Source organism: Nerophis ophidion, linkage group LG16, assembly GCF_033978795.1.
Source record: "Nerophis ophidion isolate RoL-2023_Sa linkage group LG16, RoL_Noph_v1.0, whole genome shotgun sequence".
Taxonomy (NCBI): domain Eukaryota; kingdom Metazoa; phylum Chordata; class Actinopteri; order Syngnathiformes; family Syngnathidae; genus Nerophis; species Nerophis ophidion.
Window position 1 is genome coordinate 11,733,802 of NC_084626.1, and position 19,295 is coordinate 11,753,096.

General features: G+C 40.8%; 1 protein-coding gene and 1 long non-coding RNA gene across 3 annotated transcripts; one reads left to right on the forward strand and one right to left on the reverse strand.

Moving 5' to 3' along the window:
* The first annotated feature begins 1,443 nt into the window (after positions 1–1,443).
* Positions 1,444–16,927, forward strand: slc25a34 (solute carrier family 25 member 34). 2 transcript variants are annotated; one of them, XM_061874245.1, is made up of 7 exons: positions 1,504–1,553; positions 5,296–5,394; positions 8,514–9,046; positions 9,114–9,179; positions 14,558–14,710; positions 14,797–14,931; positions 16,017–16,927. In XM_061874245.1, exons 3-7 carry the CDS (start codon positions 8,615–8,617, stop codon positions 16,203–16,205), a joined length of 975 nt encoding a protein of 324 aa, XP_061730229.1. In that variant the 5' UTR covers positions 1,504–1,553; positions 5,296–5,394; positions 8,514–8,614; the 3' UTR covers positions 16,206–16,927. The 2 variants fall into 2 exon arrangements, with proteins under 2 accessions (XP_061730228.1, XP_061730229.1); XM_061874244.1 differs by lacking the exon at positions 5,296–5,394 and having other exon boundaries at positions 1,444–1,553.
* On the reverse strand, positions 5,339–14,940 carry LOC133534922 (uncharacterized). The gene is made up of 2 exons (XR_009802099.1): positions 14,604–14,940; positions 5,339–9,176 (listed from the first exon to the last, which is right to left on the reverse strand). It is a non-coding gene; the product is annotated as an uncharacterized LOC133534922 (long non-coding RNA).
* Positions 16,928–19,295: the final 2,368 nt, after the last annotated feature.

Consider the following 19,295-nt stretch of genomic DNA (forward strand, 5'->3'; position numbering starts at 1 on the left):
GCGGCAGCAGCCTAAGCAGGGAAGCCCAGACTTTCCTCTCCCCAGCCACTTCGTCCAGCTCTTCCCGGGGATCCCGAGGCGTTCCCAGCCCAGCCGAGAGACACAGTCTTCCAAACGTGTCCTGGGTCTTCCCAGTGGCCTCCCACCGGTCGGACATGCCCTAAACACCTCCCTAGGGAGGCGTTCGGGTGGCATCCTGACCAGATGCCCGAACCACTTCATCTGGCTCCTCGCGATGTGGAGGAGCAGCAGTTTTACTTTGAGCTCCTCCTGGATGGCAGAGCTTCTCACCCTATCTCTAAGGGAGAGCCCCGCCACCCGGCGGAGGAAACTCATTTTGGCCGCTTGTACTCGAGATCTTGTCCTTTCCGTCATAACCCAAAGCTCATGACCATAGGTGAGGATGGGAACGTAGATTGACTGGTAGATTGAGAGCCTTGCCTTATGGCACAGCTCCTTTATTGTGAAATTAATTTCTATCGAAATTAGTCAAACTTGATTTTTGATTGATTGATCGAAACTTTTATTAGTAGATTTTACAGTACATATTCCGTACAATTGACCACTAAATGGTAACATCTGAATAAGTTTTTCAACTTGTTTAAGTCAGGGTCCACGTTAATCAATTAATGGTAAACGATTAGCAAAAGTGCTTAATATTGGAATTTTGAATAGAGCAAGAACTGAAACGCTAATAGATTTACATGAAAAAAAATTGTGAACACTTTTTATTCATACTTTGAAATGAGGAAAAACTGATCTATTATTAAATTTGCATTGATTCAATTTACAATTAATTTAATGATTAAATGATAAATGGGTTGTACTTGTATAGCGCTTTTCTACCTTCAAGGTACTCAAAGCGCTTTGACACTACTTCCACATTTACCCATTCACACACTGATGGAGGGAGCTGCCATGCAAGGCGCCAACCAGCACCCATCAGGAGCAAGGGTGAAGTGTCTTGCTCAGGACACAACGGACGTGACGAGGTTGGTACTAGGTGAGATTTGAACCAGGGACCCTCGGGTTGCGCACGGCCACTCTCCCACTGCTATCCGTTAATATAGAAAACTGATTTGAGATAGAATCCAGCGACCCTGAAAGGGACAAGCGGTAGTAAAATGGATGGATGGATTTATTTTAAGCATCGCCCTCTAGTGGCTGGAAAAAAATACACCGGACTCAGTAACATTTTTGATCAGAATCCGCTTCATTGGTTATGAAGACATTTTATCAGTCAACCGCATAGTTGAATGATAGTTCAGGCAATAAATAATATTTATTTTCATAATATCTTCAGGGTCATTGGACACTTTACTAACCCCCTCCCCCCGACCAACGGTAACCTTTTACCCAGAGAGGGAGGGGGACTCGTTTGAGCATTCTGCACACTGATTGGTTGACATTGATGGGCGGGTGAGGTACCGGACAGGCATGTATGCCTATTGGCTGCTTCCCGAGGTGGTGGGCGGGGTCAGTGACAATGACTTTGGAAGTGGACACATGTTTACATTAGAGGGGAAGAATGGACAATTTGACGTGATCGCCAAGTAAGCATTGAGAGGACGTGTGGTTTATCATGTGATTGAGCGCTAGTTTGAATTGTTGTATACTGCTAATGTCTTAATACCTTAGAAGCACTTTGGGGTACCAATATGATTGTGGGACTCTTGTTGGCTGATCGTTTGAAACTCGGTCCAAGGTTTTTAAAAATGTCCATTATTTAAAAAATTCCCTGTATTGCAAGGTGTTTACACGAAGATTTGCATTTACCTGCACTATCTCCGTTTACTCCTGTTACAGGGAATGTGTCTCATATGAGGACCTCCTAAAATAACATTAAAAAATTAGGGGTTCTAATGAGAAAATAAAATACATAAAAAATGTTATTCTTAAAAAGGATATCAAAGGGTTAGTTTAACGTTGTGGACTGTTTGGGACATGAGGGTGAAAGGTTTAAGGATGGTTTTTGTATAGCACAGACCTGGGAAAATTAAGACCCGGGGGCCACATGCAGCATTCAATCTGGCCCGCCGGACATTCCCAAATAATTTTTTTTAGATGTTTTAGATGCAAACTGAACAGTTGTGATCTAAATTATTCAACCCCCACACAATTTTGGTGTTTTAGCTAGTTGGACATTTATTCCGTATTTTGTTTATGGTCATATCAAATAAAGATGTGTCAAATAGACAAATGCAACTTAAATTGTAACACTGTATTTTACAAAATACCAAAAAAGGACATTTTTCTTAATGTCTCATTGACAAAATGATTCAACCCCCTAGTTACATGCATCTTTAGTACGTAGTAGAACACCCTTTGGCAGTAATTACATCCTTCAAACGTGATACATAACCGGACACAAGCCTCTTGCAACGATCTACAGGTATTTTAGCCCATTCCTCTTGGGCAAAGGCCTCCAGTTCATTCATATTCTTGGGCTTGCGTGCTGCAACTGCCTTCTTCAAGTCCCAAAACAGGTTTTCTATAGGATTTAGGTCTGGCGACTGTGAAGGCAACTCCAGAGTCTTCCAGCCCTTCTTCTGCAACCACTCTGATGTTGATTTGGAGGTATGCTTGGGATCGTTGTCCTGTTGGAAGGTCCAACGTCTCCCAAGCCTCAGCTTTGTCAGTGACTTCATGACATTTGCAGCTAATATATCCTGCTGGATCGTTGTCCTGTTGGAAGGTCCAACGTCTCCCAAGCCTCAGCTTCGTCACTGACTTCATGACATTTGCAGCTTATATATCCTGCTAGGAAATAGAATTCATAATGCCTTGAACGCGCTGGAGATTCCCGGTACCTGAGGCAGAGAAACAGCTCCAGAGCATGCTTGACCCCCCACCATGCTTAACAGTAGGCAAGGTGTTCTTCTCTTTGTAAGCTTAATTTTTTCTCCTCCAGACATAACGTTGATTCATAGGCCCAAAGAGTTCCAGTTTTGTATCATCACTCCATAGAACAGTTTCCCAAAACTTCTGGGGTTTGTCCAGATGATTTTTGGCATACTGGGGTCTATTTTTCTTGTGCCTGATAGTCAGAAGTATGGTGTGCCTGGGAGTTATGGCATGGAGGCCTTCATCTCGTAGTGTGCGCCTTATTGTCTGGGACGAAACCTGCGTTCCCCCCTCTGCAATGTCCTGTTGTGGTTCCTCAACTGTTACCCGGGGGTTTTTCACCACTGTACGCTTCAAATACCGGACAGCAGTTGCACACAGCATCCTCTTTCTACCACGCCCAGGTAGTGTTTCCACTGTGCCTTTACCTTTAAACTTGCGAATTATTGCTCCCAACTGTTTCTTTTGGAATGTGTAATGTCTTTGCTATTTTCATATATCCATATCCTTTCTTATGAAGAGAAATTACCTCCTCTCTTGACTTCTTTCACCACTCCCTGGACTTCACCATGTTGCAAATACACCATTGACCATCTCCAAGAAGCTGAGCGTCACAGTCTTTTTCAATTAGTTTAATTGTTGCTCGTTATGGTTCTAATCACATCTACAGGTGTTTTCAGCACCTGATTGAAAAGACTGTATTCAAATTCTGTTCTTAAGAGTTATGATCTTCAAGGGGTTGGATAATTTTGTCAATGAGATATTAAGAGAAATGACACTGTTTGGTATGTTACAAAATATAATGTAATTCAAGTTGCATTTGTCTATTTAATGCATCTTTATTTGATATGACTATAAAAAAAATACGGAATAAATGTCCAACTTGCTAAAACACCAAAATTGTGTGGGGGTTGAATGATTTTGATCACAACTGTAGCTGCCATTATGATGTGCAGTGATGTTTTTAAATGACCGTCTTCAACTATACCAAGTATTTCAATGCTTGGAATCTTCGCTTTTTTGCATGATATAGTAGTTACTATAGTAATTAATGAGTTACTATGGTAATCTAAGTCACAGCAGCTTAGACAAGGCACCGAGCAGTGGGGGTACGGAGCGTTTCCACAGAGTGTCAGCCTGAAATGTGGGTAACAGGGACAGACGTGGCAGAAGATTTTCACAACAAAGTTCTAAAGCTTAGTTATATATCAGATTGTATATTGTATTTTTACCCTTTGCGTTCAAATATCGCAGTTTGTCGCAAATATCGCAGTTTGTCGCATTTTTGTCGCGTTTTGCTTGATTGTAAAATATGTCGATCGAGAGGGGGTGTGATGATATGTTGTCAATATTCAGTGTCTTCTCGTTCATAGAAAAATTTAAAATTTCATTCCGTTTTTTTAAGGATGTCTTTCAAAACATTTTTAGCATTCAATCAGACATTATTGTGAGGTTTTGTATTAGTGTTCCTAAAAATAGATATACCGGCCCTCAGACACATTTCTTTCTCTAAATTTGGCCCCCTTAGTCAAAATGATTGCCCAAGCCTGGTATAGCAGCTAAAAAATATCCATCTATCCATTTTTTACCCCTTGTCCCTCTCGGGGTCTCTGGGGTGCTGGAGCTTATCTCGCAGTTTTAAAATGAAAACATAAAACAACCATATGATTGTGTTCATGTACAAAGGGGAAATACACTTTTTTTGGAATTATGTCAATCTTTCCCAACAATTATGAGAGACAAGGATTTTAAATATGATAAAAAAAACGCTTGAAAGATGCAATAATGGGAGTCACCGTTGTAGCCTTCAAAGCCCTCCAAAACAACCTCAAAACCCCCCAACATTTTACAAATAAATACACACTGCAAGTGTATATATATATAATGTAGTAACAGACACGTTCATAACAATGTGTAATATGTTCAATGTTTACCGTAATTTGATCATTTTACGCAATGCCAGTTTCTGATTTCTTCAGCGCATTGATTTGTGTTTCCAGCTGTGTGTTGCTACTTTCGGGCAAAAAAGGGTGTGTGTGTGTGTGGGGGGGGGGGGGGGGGGCGTGCGTGTGTCCGTGTGTGTGTTCTGGCAATGCTTACTTAATGGGGACATCGCTCTGTTTACACAGTCACCTTTAGGGGACCTCTGACGGTATAGGGACAAAAAAACAGGTCTCCTAAAGGGAAACCTTTTTAATTGATAGTCAGATCCATTCTGAAGATGTGTACTAGTTAGTTTGAGTGACATTTGCATAGGAACCTCCTCATCGGGCTGTACCTGGTACTGCATTCGCTGCTCTGCTCACGCTTCTTCAACCTGTAGAAAGGGTGGTCCCCACAAGTGATGATCAAAAACTTGGTACCCATTCCAAATGATAACCAGTATGTGTGTGTGTGTGCGTGTGTGTGTGTGTGTGTGTGTGTGTGTGTGTGTGTGTGTGTGCTCCATAGCACAATCGATAACAGACAACAAAGATGACTATTTTTGGACAAATGAGGATTCACAACTTTATATTTTTGAAGCTGAATATACTGAGGCTTATAGAAAAGGTGAGATGTTGGAGCAGACAAAAGAAGAGTGAGTAAGATGAAACTGACTTTGTAAATGTGGAACTTGGAACCATGCTAATTTGTCATTATTGGAGTGCTTACCCAAATAAACTGGAAAAAACGTTCCTGGCCAGCTAGAACAAACGCACAACTGTCCCATCGATTGAGTCGTACTTTAATATAGTTCATGTTACATGCAGAACGTCATGCGTGTTATTGAATCTACAGTACATACGGTGTCTGGCTATATGTGTACAAACAAAACATGAAATGTGGGCTAATACTTTACAGAAACTGTAATATGAGTGTTCCTGTTTTTCAGTCGGCACAAATTAATGTCTTATCACAGTGTTGTGCATTACAAAGTCAAATGCGTTTTGTGTAGTCGTAGAAGGCAGCTTGTCTTTTTCCGGCTTTTATGGCTTATACCGTAAAAGAGTTTCTCACTGTTGGCTCTTACAATAACAATGTCGCTAAAGCTTGGGTATTATACAGGTTATGGAAGGTAAATGAAGTATTGAAGGCATTTTTAAAATGATTAAGAGGTAGAACTGATTAGCTGAATTACTAGCGACTGAGAACGAGCCATTTTTTACATATTAGAATGCAAAAAAAAAAAAAAAAACCCTTTTGTTTTGTCTCTCATAACGATTGTGAACGATGGGCAAAATTCCCCAAAAAGTACAGTTCCCCTTTAAAATAGCTAGAAATTAGAATTGTAATTGCCAACTAGCGATTTGTGCTCTAGTTGCCAGCTAGCAATTTGCAGACTATTTGTCAGCTAGCGATTACCGTGCCAGTTGCCTGCAAGCGAAGAGTACTCTAGTTTGCCAGTTAGTGATTAGCGCTCTTGTTACTAGTTAGTGATTAGTGCTGTAGTTTATAGCTAGCGGTTTGCACTCTCATTGCTAGCTAACTATTTGAGTACTAGTTGCCAGCTAGTTATTAGCGCACTAGTTGCCAGTGAGCAATTAGCGCATTAGTTGCTAGCTAGCGATATACATACTGCTATCTATTTGAGTACTAGTTGCCAGCTAGCGATTAGTGCACTAGTTGCGTAAGCGTCTGTACGTGTGGCTTTTAAAAGACAGTGCCTGTTGCCTCGTGACGTGTGACGTCAGCGGGTCCACGGTTAGTCTGAGTCTCACAGGCATAGCTTGATCTGTTTTTGTTAACTTAACAAGCTAGCATCAGCAGTTTGTCGGATCTGATGTCAGCTCATTTGAGTCGTTCACTGGTTTATGTTAACCTCTGCTTAATGAATATATTGAAAGTGCTTCTATGGCCGTAGGTTCTTGTCAACAAACGGGGTATTGTTTGGATGGCAAGTTTGTCACTTCAAACGTAGTTGTTTCTGTCAAGTTTTAAGGTGGTGAAAATTGGGCCCCATTCAGCAACCGTTCTTAAGAACACATTTTGTTCTTCGGCCCTTTTACAAAGTTTTTAAGGAGATTTTTGTATTTACCAATGTTTTCTTAGCTCAGATTTGTTAATAGGTAAGAGCAAAATCTACAAGTGCTCCAGAGCACCCTTAGGGTGGCCTATTTTTAGTTAAGTGTGACAAGTTCCCTTACTTCTATTGTCTAATGTTAAATTAATATAATAGATAAATAGATAAATAGATAGATAGATAGATAGATATAGATATATATAGATAAGTCCGACAGTCAGACAGACATAGAAAAAAATCAGCAATATATAGACATGTCAAAGTACCGAGTGCGTGCACGCGCGCATGCACGCGCGCATGCACGCACACAATGGCAATGCATTAGCTGCTACTGCAATATGCCGCAGATCGTGCCCTGGGAGCGCATATTTCACGACCATGTAGACCTATTTTCCCAAAGTAACAAATATTTATTTGGGCGCTTTAGGTTACGCCAGCAGTCCCTCCTTTCTTAAACTTACGTTTTGACATTCTGTATTCCCCCTGTGGGATAATACGAATTTATTTTCTGTAATCTGTGTTTTCTCCTTGTGTTTGATGTCTGGCTTTTCTGCCGGACACCAAGCATGCATTTCTATAGCTCTTGTCTCAAAGTAGGTGTACTGTCACCACCTGTCACATCAAACCGTGACTTATTTTGAGTTCTTTGGTGTTTTCCTGTGTGTAGTGTTTTAGTTCTTGTCTTGCGCTCCTATTTTGGTGACTTTTCCTCTTTTGTTTGTATTTTCCTGTAGCAGTCTCTTATCTTCCTTGAACGCTATTCCTCGCACCTGCTTTGTTTTCGCAATCAAGACTATATTAGTTGTGCGTACACTATCCTTCTTTGTGGGCACATTGTTGATTGTCATGTCATGTACGGATATACTATCTGAGCGCCGTCTGCTCTACACCCTGTAAGTCTTTGCTGTCGTCCAGCATTCTGTTTTTGTTTACTTTGCAGCTAGTTCAGTTTTAGTTTCCTTTTGCATAGCCTTCCCTAAGCTTCAATCCCTTTTCTTAGCGGCACTCGCCTATTATTTGTTTTTGGTTGAAGTGTTAGATACATTTTTACCTGTACGCTGCCTCCCGCATATTGTGATCGCGACAAACCATGTTCCGACATCTACAAAGCAATTAGCTACCTGCTGCCACCTGCTGATATGGAAGAGTATTACATAGTTACTCTGCCGTGCCCTAGACAACACAGACACTCAACAACGGCACATTATTTGTGGATTATAACTACTGGTTTGCAAAAAATATTTTTAACCCAATTAGGTGAAATTACATAATCTCCCACAGCACACCAGACTGTATCTCACGGTACACTAGTGTGCCACGGCACAATGGTTGAAAAACACTGCCTTAGAGATGTCATATTTGTGCCAGTATTACAGCAGACGTCATGTCAGTCTGACACTCTTTGCACTAGTCATCATTGGAAATGTGGTCTTCCTTCTGGCAAAACACTACCGCTTTGGTCCACTGGTGCCGCCAAAATTAACCAAAACTGAAAGCATTTAGTTGGGCTTTAAGGCAGCTGTAATTTTTTTCGTAACATATTTTTGTGCATGGAGACAATGAAAGCAATACTTTGTCTTGCAGAGGACGCCTGTCTTAATGAAGGAAAGCCAAGGTGGAAAAACAGTATGACTGACAGCATTCTTGTTTTACTTCCCTCCCTGTGTAGATACACACACACACTCGCTTATCACCAGGAGGACAAAGTGTCAGCTGTATGAGATGACAACAAGTCCACTCCTGCTGATTTCTTAGGCCTGTCGTCACACAATGGCGTCCACCGTGTCGCCTGTAACCGCCAGCATTTTCGTCCCCTCGCCGCCCCGTCCGACCGTCTGGCCTCCTCTGGACTTTGCCCTCGGTGCCTTGGCGTGCTGCGCCGCCTGCGTCTTCACCAACCCTCTAGAGGTGGTCAAGACGCGCTTGCAGCTTCAAGGAGAGCTGCGTGCAGCTGGAACCTACCAGAGGCACTACCGCGGGGTCCTCCAGGCTCTGTGGGTGGTGGGGTGCACAGACGGGCTGCGGGGTCTGCAGAAGGGGCTCTCAGTGGGGTTGGTGTACCAGGGGGTGATGAACGGGGTGAGGCTGGGCTCCTATTCTTATTGCGAAGCCCTGGGCGTCACCTCGTACCATGGAGGAAGTGTCCTGTCAGGCGCGGGGGCCGGAGCCCTCGGAGCGGTCGTTGCTTCTCCTGCTTACCTGGTAAGTTGGTCTCCCGCTCGTTTTTCAACCTCTTATGTGCACATTTTTAATGTTTTGTCTTTGGAAGGTGAAGACGCACCTGCAGGCTCAAACAGTGGAAGCAATTGCAGTCGGCCATCAGCATAACCATCTGGTAGGAACAACACACTAATTACTATGCAATACACACACTGTATCTATATGTACTCAATACACTACTGATATGTACACAATACACTTCTAGTATGTCTCTCTGTACACACTACACTACTATTATATCAAAATGTACTCAATACACTACTTCTATATCTACATGTACTCAATAGACTAGTACTATATCTATATGTACACACTACACTACTATTATATCAATATGTACTCAATACACTACTACTATACACACAATACACTTCTAGTATGTCTCTACACTTACTTACTTCTCTCTGTACACAATACACTGCTACTATATCTATATGTACACCATGCACTACTACTATATCTACATGTACACACTACACTACTCGTATATCTATATGTACTCAATACACTACTACTATAGCTATATGTACACAGTACACAACTACTATATCAATATGTACTCGATACCCTACTACGATATCTATATGCACACAGTACACAACTACTATATCTATATGTACAAAATACATTACTACTATATATGTACACAGTACACTACTACTATAGCTTTACATACACACTACACTATTATATCTATACTAGTATTTCTCAATACACTATTAGTATATCTATCTGGACACTGGCCGAGAGTGGAGTCAGCTGTCTTGGTTGCTTTTTTGGGTCTGCTCCTGTCTCTGGCCATCCTCCCTCCACCCCAGCGGACGATGGGGTGGAGGACATTAATGTCTTTAATGTCCTCTGTGTTCTTTGATGTTTAATGTTTCCCTCTTACACACATGTAAGAGGGATGTGTACTATGGCTATGAGTTGTTTTTTCCCCTTGGCCTCAGTCTGCACCCCCTCTCCGGGGCCCAGGCTAAGACCGATTTTTTTATTTTATTTTAATCTTCTATTTTTTTCTCCCATTCCCCCACCCTTGTTTACCTGTGTCTCATCTTTTTTGTAAGGGGCGCTGGAAGCCGGCAGACCCGTCAGCGATCCTGTTCTGTCTCCCTGTAATGTTTGTCTGATCTTGAATGGGATTGTGCTGAAAATTAAAATTTTCCTGACGGAATAAATAAAGTACTATGTAATCTATCTAATGTACAAAATATACGACTGTTAAACTGTATCTATTTGTACAAAATACCCTACTAGTATGTCTCTCTGTACAAAATACACTACTACTTCATCTATCTGTACACAATACACTACTACATCTATATGTACACAATATACTACTAATACATCTATCTGTACACAATACACTACTACTTCGTCTATACTTGTATTTCTCTCTGTACACGATAGACTACCACTATATTTATATGTACACAATACACTACTATTATATCTATACTAGTATTTCACCCTGTGCACGATACACTACTACTATATCTATACAGTATGTACACATTCCCCAACACTATAAATAACATACACACTACTACTACTACACTACTACACGATACACAACTATTTTGTCTGTACTAGTATTTACAGTATGTCTGTACACAATACACTACTACTATAGCTTTATGTACACACTACACTACTATTATATCTATACTAGTATTTTTTTCTGGACACAATACACTATTATTATATATATGTACACAATATACTACTACTAAACTGTATCTGTATGTACACAGTACACTACTAGTATGTCTATCTGTACACAATACACTACTACTTGGTCTATACTTGTATTTCTCCCTGTACACGATAGACTACTATTATATCTATATGTACACAATACACTACTACTATATCTATACTAGTATTTCACTCTGTACACAATACACTACTATATATACTGTATATATACTGTGTGTGTGTGTATATGTATATATATATGTATATATATATATATACACAGTATATATATATATACAGTATATATATATGTATATATATATATATATGTACACATTCCCCAACACTATATCTAAATTGTACACAATACACTACTCATATGTCTGTACTGGTATTTACAGTATCCCTGTACACAATACACTACTACTTAAGTTAAAGTTAAAGTACCAATGATTGTCACACACACACTAGGGGTGGCGAAATTATTCTCTGCATTTAACCCATCACCTTGTATATCTTTACCAGTATTTCACTCTGTACACAATAAATTACTACTATATCTATATGTATACAATACACAACTACTATAGCTTTATGTACACACTACATTACTATTATATCTATACTAGTATTTCTCTCTGTACACAATACACTATTAGTATATCTTTGTACACAATATACTACTATTAAAGTGTATCTATATGTACACAATACACCTTAGTATGTCTCTCTGTACACAATACACTACTACTTCATCTATCTGTACACAATACACTATTAATATATCCATCAGAATTCTTCAGACAACACTATTTCAACTGAAGAACTGCAAAAAGCAGTTTTATCAAGCTTTTAGTGCACTTTCCCCTATAATACTCAGAATGTTAAATGATTCTTTCGTAAACAATAAACTTCCAAGCTCTTTGTATGAAGCCCATATATGTATAATACCAAAAAAGGGGAAAAAATCCACTCGATCCAGCCAATTATAGACTCATCTCCCTGCTTAATTTAGACCATAAGATTCTAACTAAGGTACTCGCAACAAGGTTAAGCAACCACATAACAGAAATTATTCATCCGGATCAGGTCGGTTTCATCCTGGACAGACCTTCCTTTGGCAATGTACGGAGATTACTGAACGTGTTGTACTGAGACTGCATAGGAAACAAAAAGGCTGCCGTCCTGACTGGATGCTCATAAAGCTTTTTATTCAATTGAGTGGGCTTATCTTTTTTATGTTCTCAAATTATTTGGGTTGGGAGAAAATTTTATAAAATGGGTTAAAATAATTTATTTTGCACCAAAATCATATGTCATAACTAATAATGTAATGTAATATCGGATAGTTTTGAATTACATCGCGGCGTGAGACAGGGTGACAGCCTTTCGCCCTTACTTTTCAATTTTGCCCTCGAACCACTGGCTTTTGGTTTAAGAATGAACTCTAATATTAAAGGATTTTCAGTGGGCTCATCAGAGAGTCTCATCTCACTTTATGCAGATGATGTTCTTGTTACACTTACTGAGCCAGAAATTGCATTACCACTTCTTTTAGAATATGTAGACTCTTTTGGTAGACTATCTGGTTATAAAATAAACTGGTCCAAAAGTGAGCTTATGTTCCTAGGAGATAATGTTAAGATCAGTCAAAATCCAGTTAAAGTCGCAGAAAATTACATATCCTATCTTGGCTTAAAAATATCTAAAAATTATGAATCATTATTATAGTTGAACTTTACTGAAGCCTTTGAGAAACTGAAAATGTTTATTGAGTATTTGAAGACCCTACCTCTCTCTATGTTAGGTAGAGTGAATGCTATCAGAATGAGCACTCTGCCAAAATGTATTTATCTTTTTCAAAATTTACCAATTCTAATTCGTGCAGAATTTTTCCAAAAACTTGAATCCTTAGTTCTAGATTTTGTGTGAGGATGTAAAAAACGCAGAATATCCAAAAAGCACTTATTTAGATCTACAAAGGAATGTATGTATATAAAAAAGGGTATTTCTGTCTTTCATTCAGTTGTACATTTTTTGTCCTTTTATGGAAAGTTTTTTGGTAAAGAATAAATGATGAAAAAAAACACTTAATTGAACGGTTTAAAAAAGGAGAAAACACGAAAAAAAACATGTCATCGCGCCAGGATTAAATAAATAAATGGGTTGTACTTGTATAGCGCTTTTCTACCTTCATGATTACCACCATGCAATCTGCGTGGCGACCGGCCGGTCACATTTTGGATGCGACCTCCATCTGGATGCATACGCTACTGCAAGGCATACTTGCTCAACAGCCATACAGGTTACACTGAGGGTTGTGATATAAACAACTTTAACACTCTTACTAATATGCGCCACACTGTGAACCCACACCAAACGAGAATGACAAACACATTTCAGGAGAACATCCTCACTATAACACAACATAAACACGACAGAACAAATACCCAGAATCCCATGTATCCCTGACTTTTCTGGGCTCCATTATACACCCAACCCCGCCCACCTCAACCGACGCACGGAGGGGAAGGGGGGGGGGGGGGTGTTTGGTTGGTGGTAGCTGGGTGTATAATGTAGCCGGAAGAGTCAGGGATACATGGGATTCTGGGTATTTGTTCTGTCGTGTTTATGTTGTGTTATAGTGCGGATGTTCTCTTGAAATGTGTTTGTCATTCTTGTTTGGTGTGGGTTCACTGTGTGGCGCATATTAGTAAGAGTGTTAAAGTTGTTTAAACGTCCACCCTCAGTGTGACCTGTATGGCTGTTGAATAAGGATGCCTTGCAGTCTCTTACGTGTGACTGCAATAGCCTCGTCAAACAACTCTTTGGGCTGGCAAGTTACTTGTACAAGCTGTAGAGGTCACTAGCGGTAGTGCAATCATTGGGTGAACACCAGCGTACATCCGAGAGAATAGTTACTCTGAAAGTCGGGAGTCTCCCGGGAAAATTGGGAGGGTTGGCAGGTGTGACGCTGTCAAGCGGCAATCATATAAAACTTGCGGGCCGCACTAACATTAAATGATCATATTATGGTGTGGGCCGCGTGTCTGAGACCCCTGGTTTATACATAGCACAAAGCAAAAAAAAACTCTGTATGCAGTATTATTTCATTATAAATTTCAAAAGAGTCATGTGGCTCCCATTGTTTTCTTTACTTTGTGAAACGGGTCAAAATTTTGAGTGGTAAAGGTTGCCAACCCCTGCTGTAAACCTTGAGTTGTTAACGTTCGAGTGCTCCTCTCTCAAGTGTGTATGTAGATAGATAGTACTTTATTGATTCCTTCAGGAAAATTTAAATTCCAGCAGCAGTGTACAGAGTTGAGATCAATTGAAATAAAAGTAAAAAGTAAATAATGGGGGTTTAAATGGAAACAAAAGAGAAATATTTCAATAAGAATATGTGGGAGTGTATGAGTGGATGTGTGCCTGTATGAAGGGTTTGCGTGAGCAGAGAATGACTGTTTAGTGTCATTTTAACTGTGAAATCTAACAAAATATATTTTCCCCAAAAAACAGTGGGCTTTATAACAATTGGGAAGGTTTGTGTCATGTTTGTCCTCAAACAAAAAACATACCAAAACCCCAAAAAATATTTCCCCCCCACCTTTTTCCTTTTTTTTTTTAATTGCTCGAGGCAGCTACTAGAGCGGTGCTAAAGAGCCGTGGGTTGCTGACCCCGGCCTATACAGCAACAACACTAGCCAAAGACCCTTGATGAGATTCTGCTTTTTAAGACGTTCATTAATAAAAGAAAAAAAAGCACATCAAAGAAATTCTCTTTTCACATTGCAGGGAGCGTCCAGTGCCTTTGTCACCATATACAGAAAAGAGGGCTTACTCGGACTCTGGAGGGGTGTGAACGGAGCCGTGCCTCGAGTCGCCGTCGGCTCAGCTGCTCAACTGGCAACCTTCACCTCGGCCAAGGAGTGGGTCACACATTCCCAGGTGGGCGGCAGGCTCAACGGCTGCCATTTTTGGAGCGCACGTGATTGAGCGGCTGCTCGCTAATCTCTCTCCCTTCGTTCTCGCAGTGGTTCGGCCCTGGCAGCTGGCTCACGGCTTTGATGGCTGCCAGCATCAGCGGGGTCGCTGTGGCCATCACAATGACACCTTTTGACGTCATCAGCACGCGACTCTACAATCAGCCGGTGGATGAGTTTCACGAGGTGGGTTGTGCTGTGTCAACATTCAAGCGTAAAAAGAAATTGGCGAATTGATCGGTGACTTACTTTATGCCGCTTCAGCCATATTGTGCTAGGGAGCCAGGACAGGGAGCGTGCAGGGAAGGGGAAAGTGGGGCTGTTGTATTGGGACCCCAAACATAATTAGGCTTTTTTTTATTTAGAATATGAAAAAACAAAAACATTATAAATTAGGGATGTCTGATAATGTCAGACTGCCGATATTATCGCCCGATGAATGCTTTAAAATGTAAGATCGGAAATGATCAGTATCGGTTTCAAAATTATCGATATCTGTTTCAAAAAGTAAAATGTATGACTTTTTCAAACACCGCTGTGTACAGGGTGAAGCACAGCGCGACAATAAACCTAAAATGCACTTCCTTTGCGTGACGGCCCAGTCACATAATATCTACGGCTTTTCACACACACAAGTGAATGCAAAGCATACTTGGTCAACAGCCATACAGGTCACACTGAGGGTGGCCGTATAAACAAGTTTAACACTGTTACAAATACGCGCCACACTCTGAACCCACACCAAACAAGAATGACAAACACATTTCGGGAGAACATCCGTACCGAAACACAACAGAACAAATACCCAGAAACCCTTGCAGCACTAACCCCCCCCCCCACCTCGCCCCCGCCCCCAACCCCACCCATCTCAACCTCCTCATGCTCTCTCAAGGAGAGCATGTCCCAAATTCCAAGCTGCTGTTTTGAGGCATGTTAAAAAAAATATGCACTTTGTTACTTCAATAATAAATATGGCAGTGCCATGTTGGCATTATTTTCCATAACTTGAGTTGATTTATTTTGGAAAACCTTGTTACATTGTTAAATGCATCCTGCGGGGCATCACAACAAATTTAGGCATGATAATGTGTTAATTCCACGACTGTATATATCGGTATCGATTGATATCGGAATCAGTAATTAAGAGTTGGACAATATCGGAATATCGGATGTCGGCAAAAAAGCCATTATCGGACATCTCTAATCTTTTCCCCCCTCTGTGCTCTCACACCCTGCTCCAAAAATGTGTTTGTCCACTCTGCTCCTCTCAGGGCCGCCTCTACCGGGGCTTTTGGGATTGCATGCTGAAGGTGTGCCGGGCTGAAGGCCTGCTGGGTCTATACAAAGGCATGGGTCCGGTCTTCCTCCGCTTGGCTCCTCACACAGTTCTCAGCATGCTCTTCTGGGACGTATTGAGGGAACAGACCGTAAAAGAACAGCAGGGCCCGGGGTCGGACTGAACAGGACCCAAACACTACATCAATATTGCATACTTTTGAAGGAAAAGAAAACTTTCTCGACCAACTAAATAATGATGCTGCTCGGCTTTGAGAAGCTCCTGTAAAATGCATGAAGTGTGATGATATTAACTCAAGTTGTTAATCAGTGGCATTAACGTCTGCCTGAATGATGACAAAGTCATATTTTGTACTTTTTTTTTCCAACGGCAGTTTTAGATATGGACCACATTGGCAGCATTCTTTAGGGGGCGCCGCAAGGATGAGGGGTAAGAAAAGTTCCTATTTATTGGTATTCGGCGCTTATTTGGCACTCTGTGTGGGCCGGATAGCAAAGCAAGTCACAAAAGTTAGAAGACTTTCAATATTAGTTCAAAGAGGGGTCTGGCACAGGGCGCCATTGAAACTAGAACCAGTACAGTAGGCAACCTGTATCCTACAATCAGTCCGATACAGTTTGGTACTTGATATGAACTTACAGTACTTAGTGCCAAAGTGAAGAATAAGAAAGATTTTGGACTGGTTGTCACGTGACTAAGATTATGTTTTAGCGATACTGCACATTTTGGTATTGATCTGACACCAAGTAAATAAAGGGACAGTATTGCCGATACCGATAGTTTTACTTAGAAATTTTTGTAATTTTTTTGTAATTTTGCCTTTCTTTTTTTATCATGATTTTAATCACTCAAAGATTTTAGGCAAATACAAATGTTTTGATCAACCGACTGTGTTGTGAGTAATTCAACAATATTCGACAGTGTAACAATATTTATTATTCCCTTTTTTTACTATTCAAAATTGTTTGAGCAGATTGAACTTAAATTGCGTAAAGAAAAGCAAAAACTGAAAATGATTTCATTAACGTTATGTTTGGCCACAAATCATGCAGTTTCCCTGAGTTTGAGTGCAATATAACATTTTATACCTCTGCAAAACATAACAAAACATAGTTTTGAAAATGAACATCAAGACAAATGAAGAATATCAATGGCACCATGCTAGTATCAACCCAATACTCATCATTCCTCTCAATATTTGACCAAATACTTCAAATTTTGGAATCGATCCAACATAAAATTAATAAGCAGCAAGTATTACTGATCCTTTTTACCTTGATCCTTGAATGATTTTGTGATTTATATGTTAATCATAAATGATTATAATCAGAATAAAACACAAGACACATATTGTAGACAAACAAATTTACAGTATTAAAACAATGTAAAACAATAACCAATCATTCAATGTTTATTTATATACTGTAGCCCTAAATCACAAGTGTCTCAAAGGGCTGCACAAACCACAACAACATCTTCGGTAGAGCCCACATAAGGGCAAGGAAAACTCACACCAGTGGGACGTCGGTGACAGTGACAATGATGACTATGAGAAACTTTGGAGAGGACCCACGCCACCAGGGGACCGAAAGCAATGGATGTCGCGCGGGTCTAACATGATATTGTGAAAGTCCAATCCATAGTGGATCTAACACAAGTGGGAGAGTCCAATCCAAAGTGGATCCAATATGGTAGCAAGAGTCCCGTCCAAAGTGGAGCCAGCAGGAAACCATCCCAAGCTGAGGCGGATCAGCAGCGCAGAGATGTCCCCAGCCGATACACAGGCGAGCGGTCCATCCTGGGTCCCGACTCTGGACGAGCGGTCCAACCTGGGTCCCGACTCTGGACAGCCAGTACTTCATCCATGGCCACCGGACCGGACCCCCTCCACAAGGGATCGGGGGACAGGGGAGAAAAAGAAAAGAAACGGCAAATCAACTGGTCTAAAAATGGGGTCTATTTAAAGGATAGAGTATACAGATGAGTTTTAAGATGAGAATTAAATGCTTCTACTGAGGTAGCGTCTTGAACTGTTACCGGGAGGGCATTCCAAAGTACTGGAGCCCGAATGGAAAACGCTCTATAGCCCGCAGACTTTTTTTGGGCTCTGGGAATCACTAACAAGCCGGAGTCCTTTGCCGGGAAATACGGTACAATACAATCGGCAAGATAGGCTGGAGCTAGATAGTGTAGTATTTTATACGTAAATAGTGAAACCGTAAGGTCACATCTTAAGTGCACAGGAAGCCAGTGCAGGTGAGCCAGTACAGGCGTAATATGATCAAACTTTCTTGTTCTTGTCAAAAGTCTAGCAGCCGCATTTTGTACCAACTGTAATCTTTTAATGCTAGACATGGAGAGACCTGAAATTAATAAGTTACAGTAATCGAGACGAGACGTAACAAACGCATGGATAATGATCACAGTGTCGTTAGTGGACAAAATGGAGCGAATTTTAGCGATATTACGGAGATGAAAGAAGGCTGTTTTAGTAACGCATTTAATGTGTGACTCAAACGAGAGAGTTGGGTCGAAGATAATACCCAGATTCTTTACCGAGTCCCCTTTTTAATTGTTTGGTTGTCAAATGTTGAGGTTGTATTATTAAATAGAGGTCGGTGTCTAGCAGGACCAATAATCAGCATTTCCGTTTTTTTTGGCGTTGAGTTGCAAAAAGTTAGCGGCCATCCATTGTTTATTTTCATTAAGACACGCCTCCAACTGACTACAATCCGGCGTGTTGGTCAGCTTTAGGAGCATGTCGAGTTGGGTGTCATCAGCATAACAGTGAAAGCTAACACAGTATGTGCGTATGATGTCACCTAGCGGGAGACGCACTGCATCCTGTCAGTGAGATAAGAGTTAAACCAAGACAGGGCTAAGTCTGACATACCAATTCGTGTTTTGAGACGCTCTAATAAAATATTATGATCGACGGTATCGAAGGAACGAGGAGCAGCAACATAGATACGATTCAGAATCCATCGTTAGCAATAGATCATTAGTTATTTTTGCGAGGGCTGTCTCCGTAGAGTGATTTGCCCTAAAACCGGATTGAAAGGTTTCACATAAATTGTTAGACGCTAAGTGTTCATTTAACTGCTCTGCAACATTTTTTTCGAGGATTTTTTAAATACAGGGAAGGTGAGACACCAGTAGGTAGTTTACCATGAGGTCAGGATCGAGGTTAGGTCTTTTAAAGAGAGGATGAATAACCGCTTTTTTGAATGCTAGGGGAACAGTGCCAGAGGAA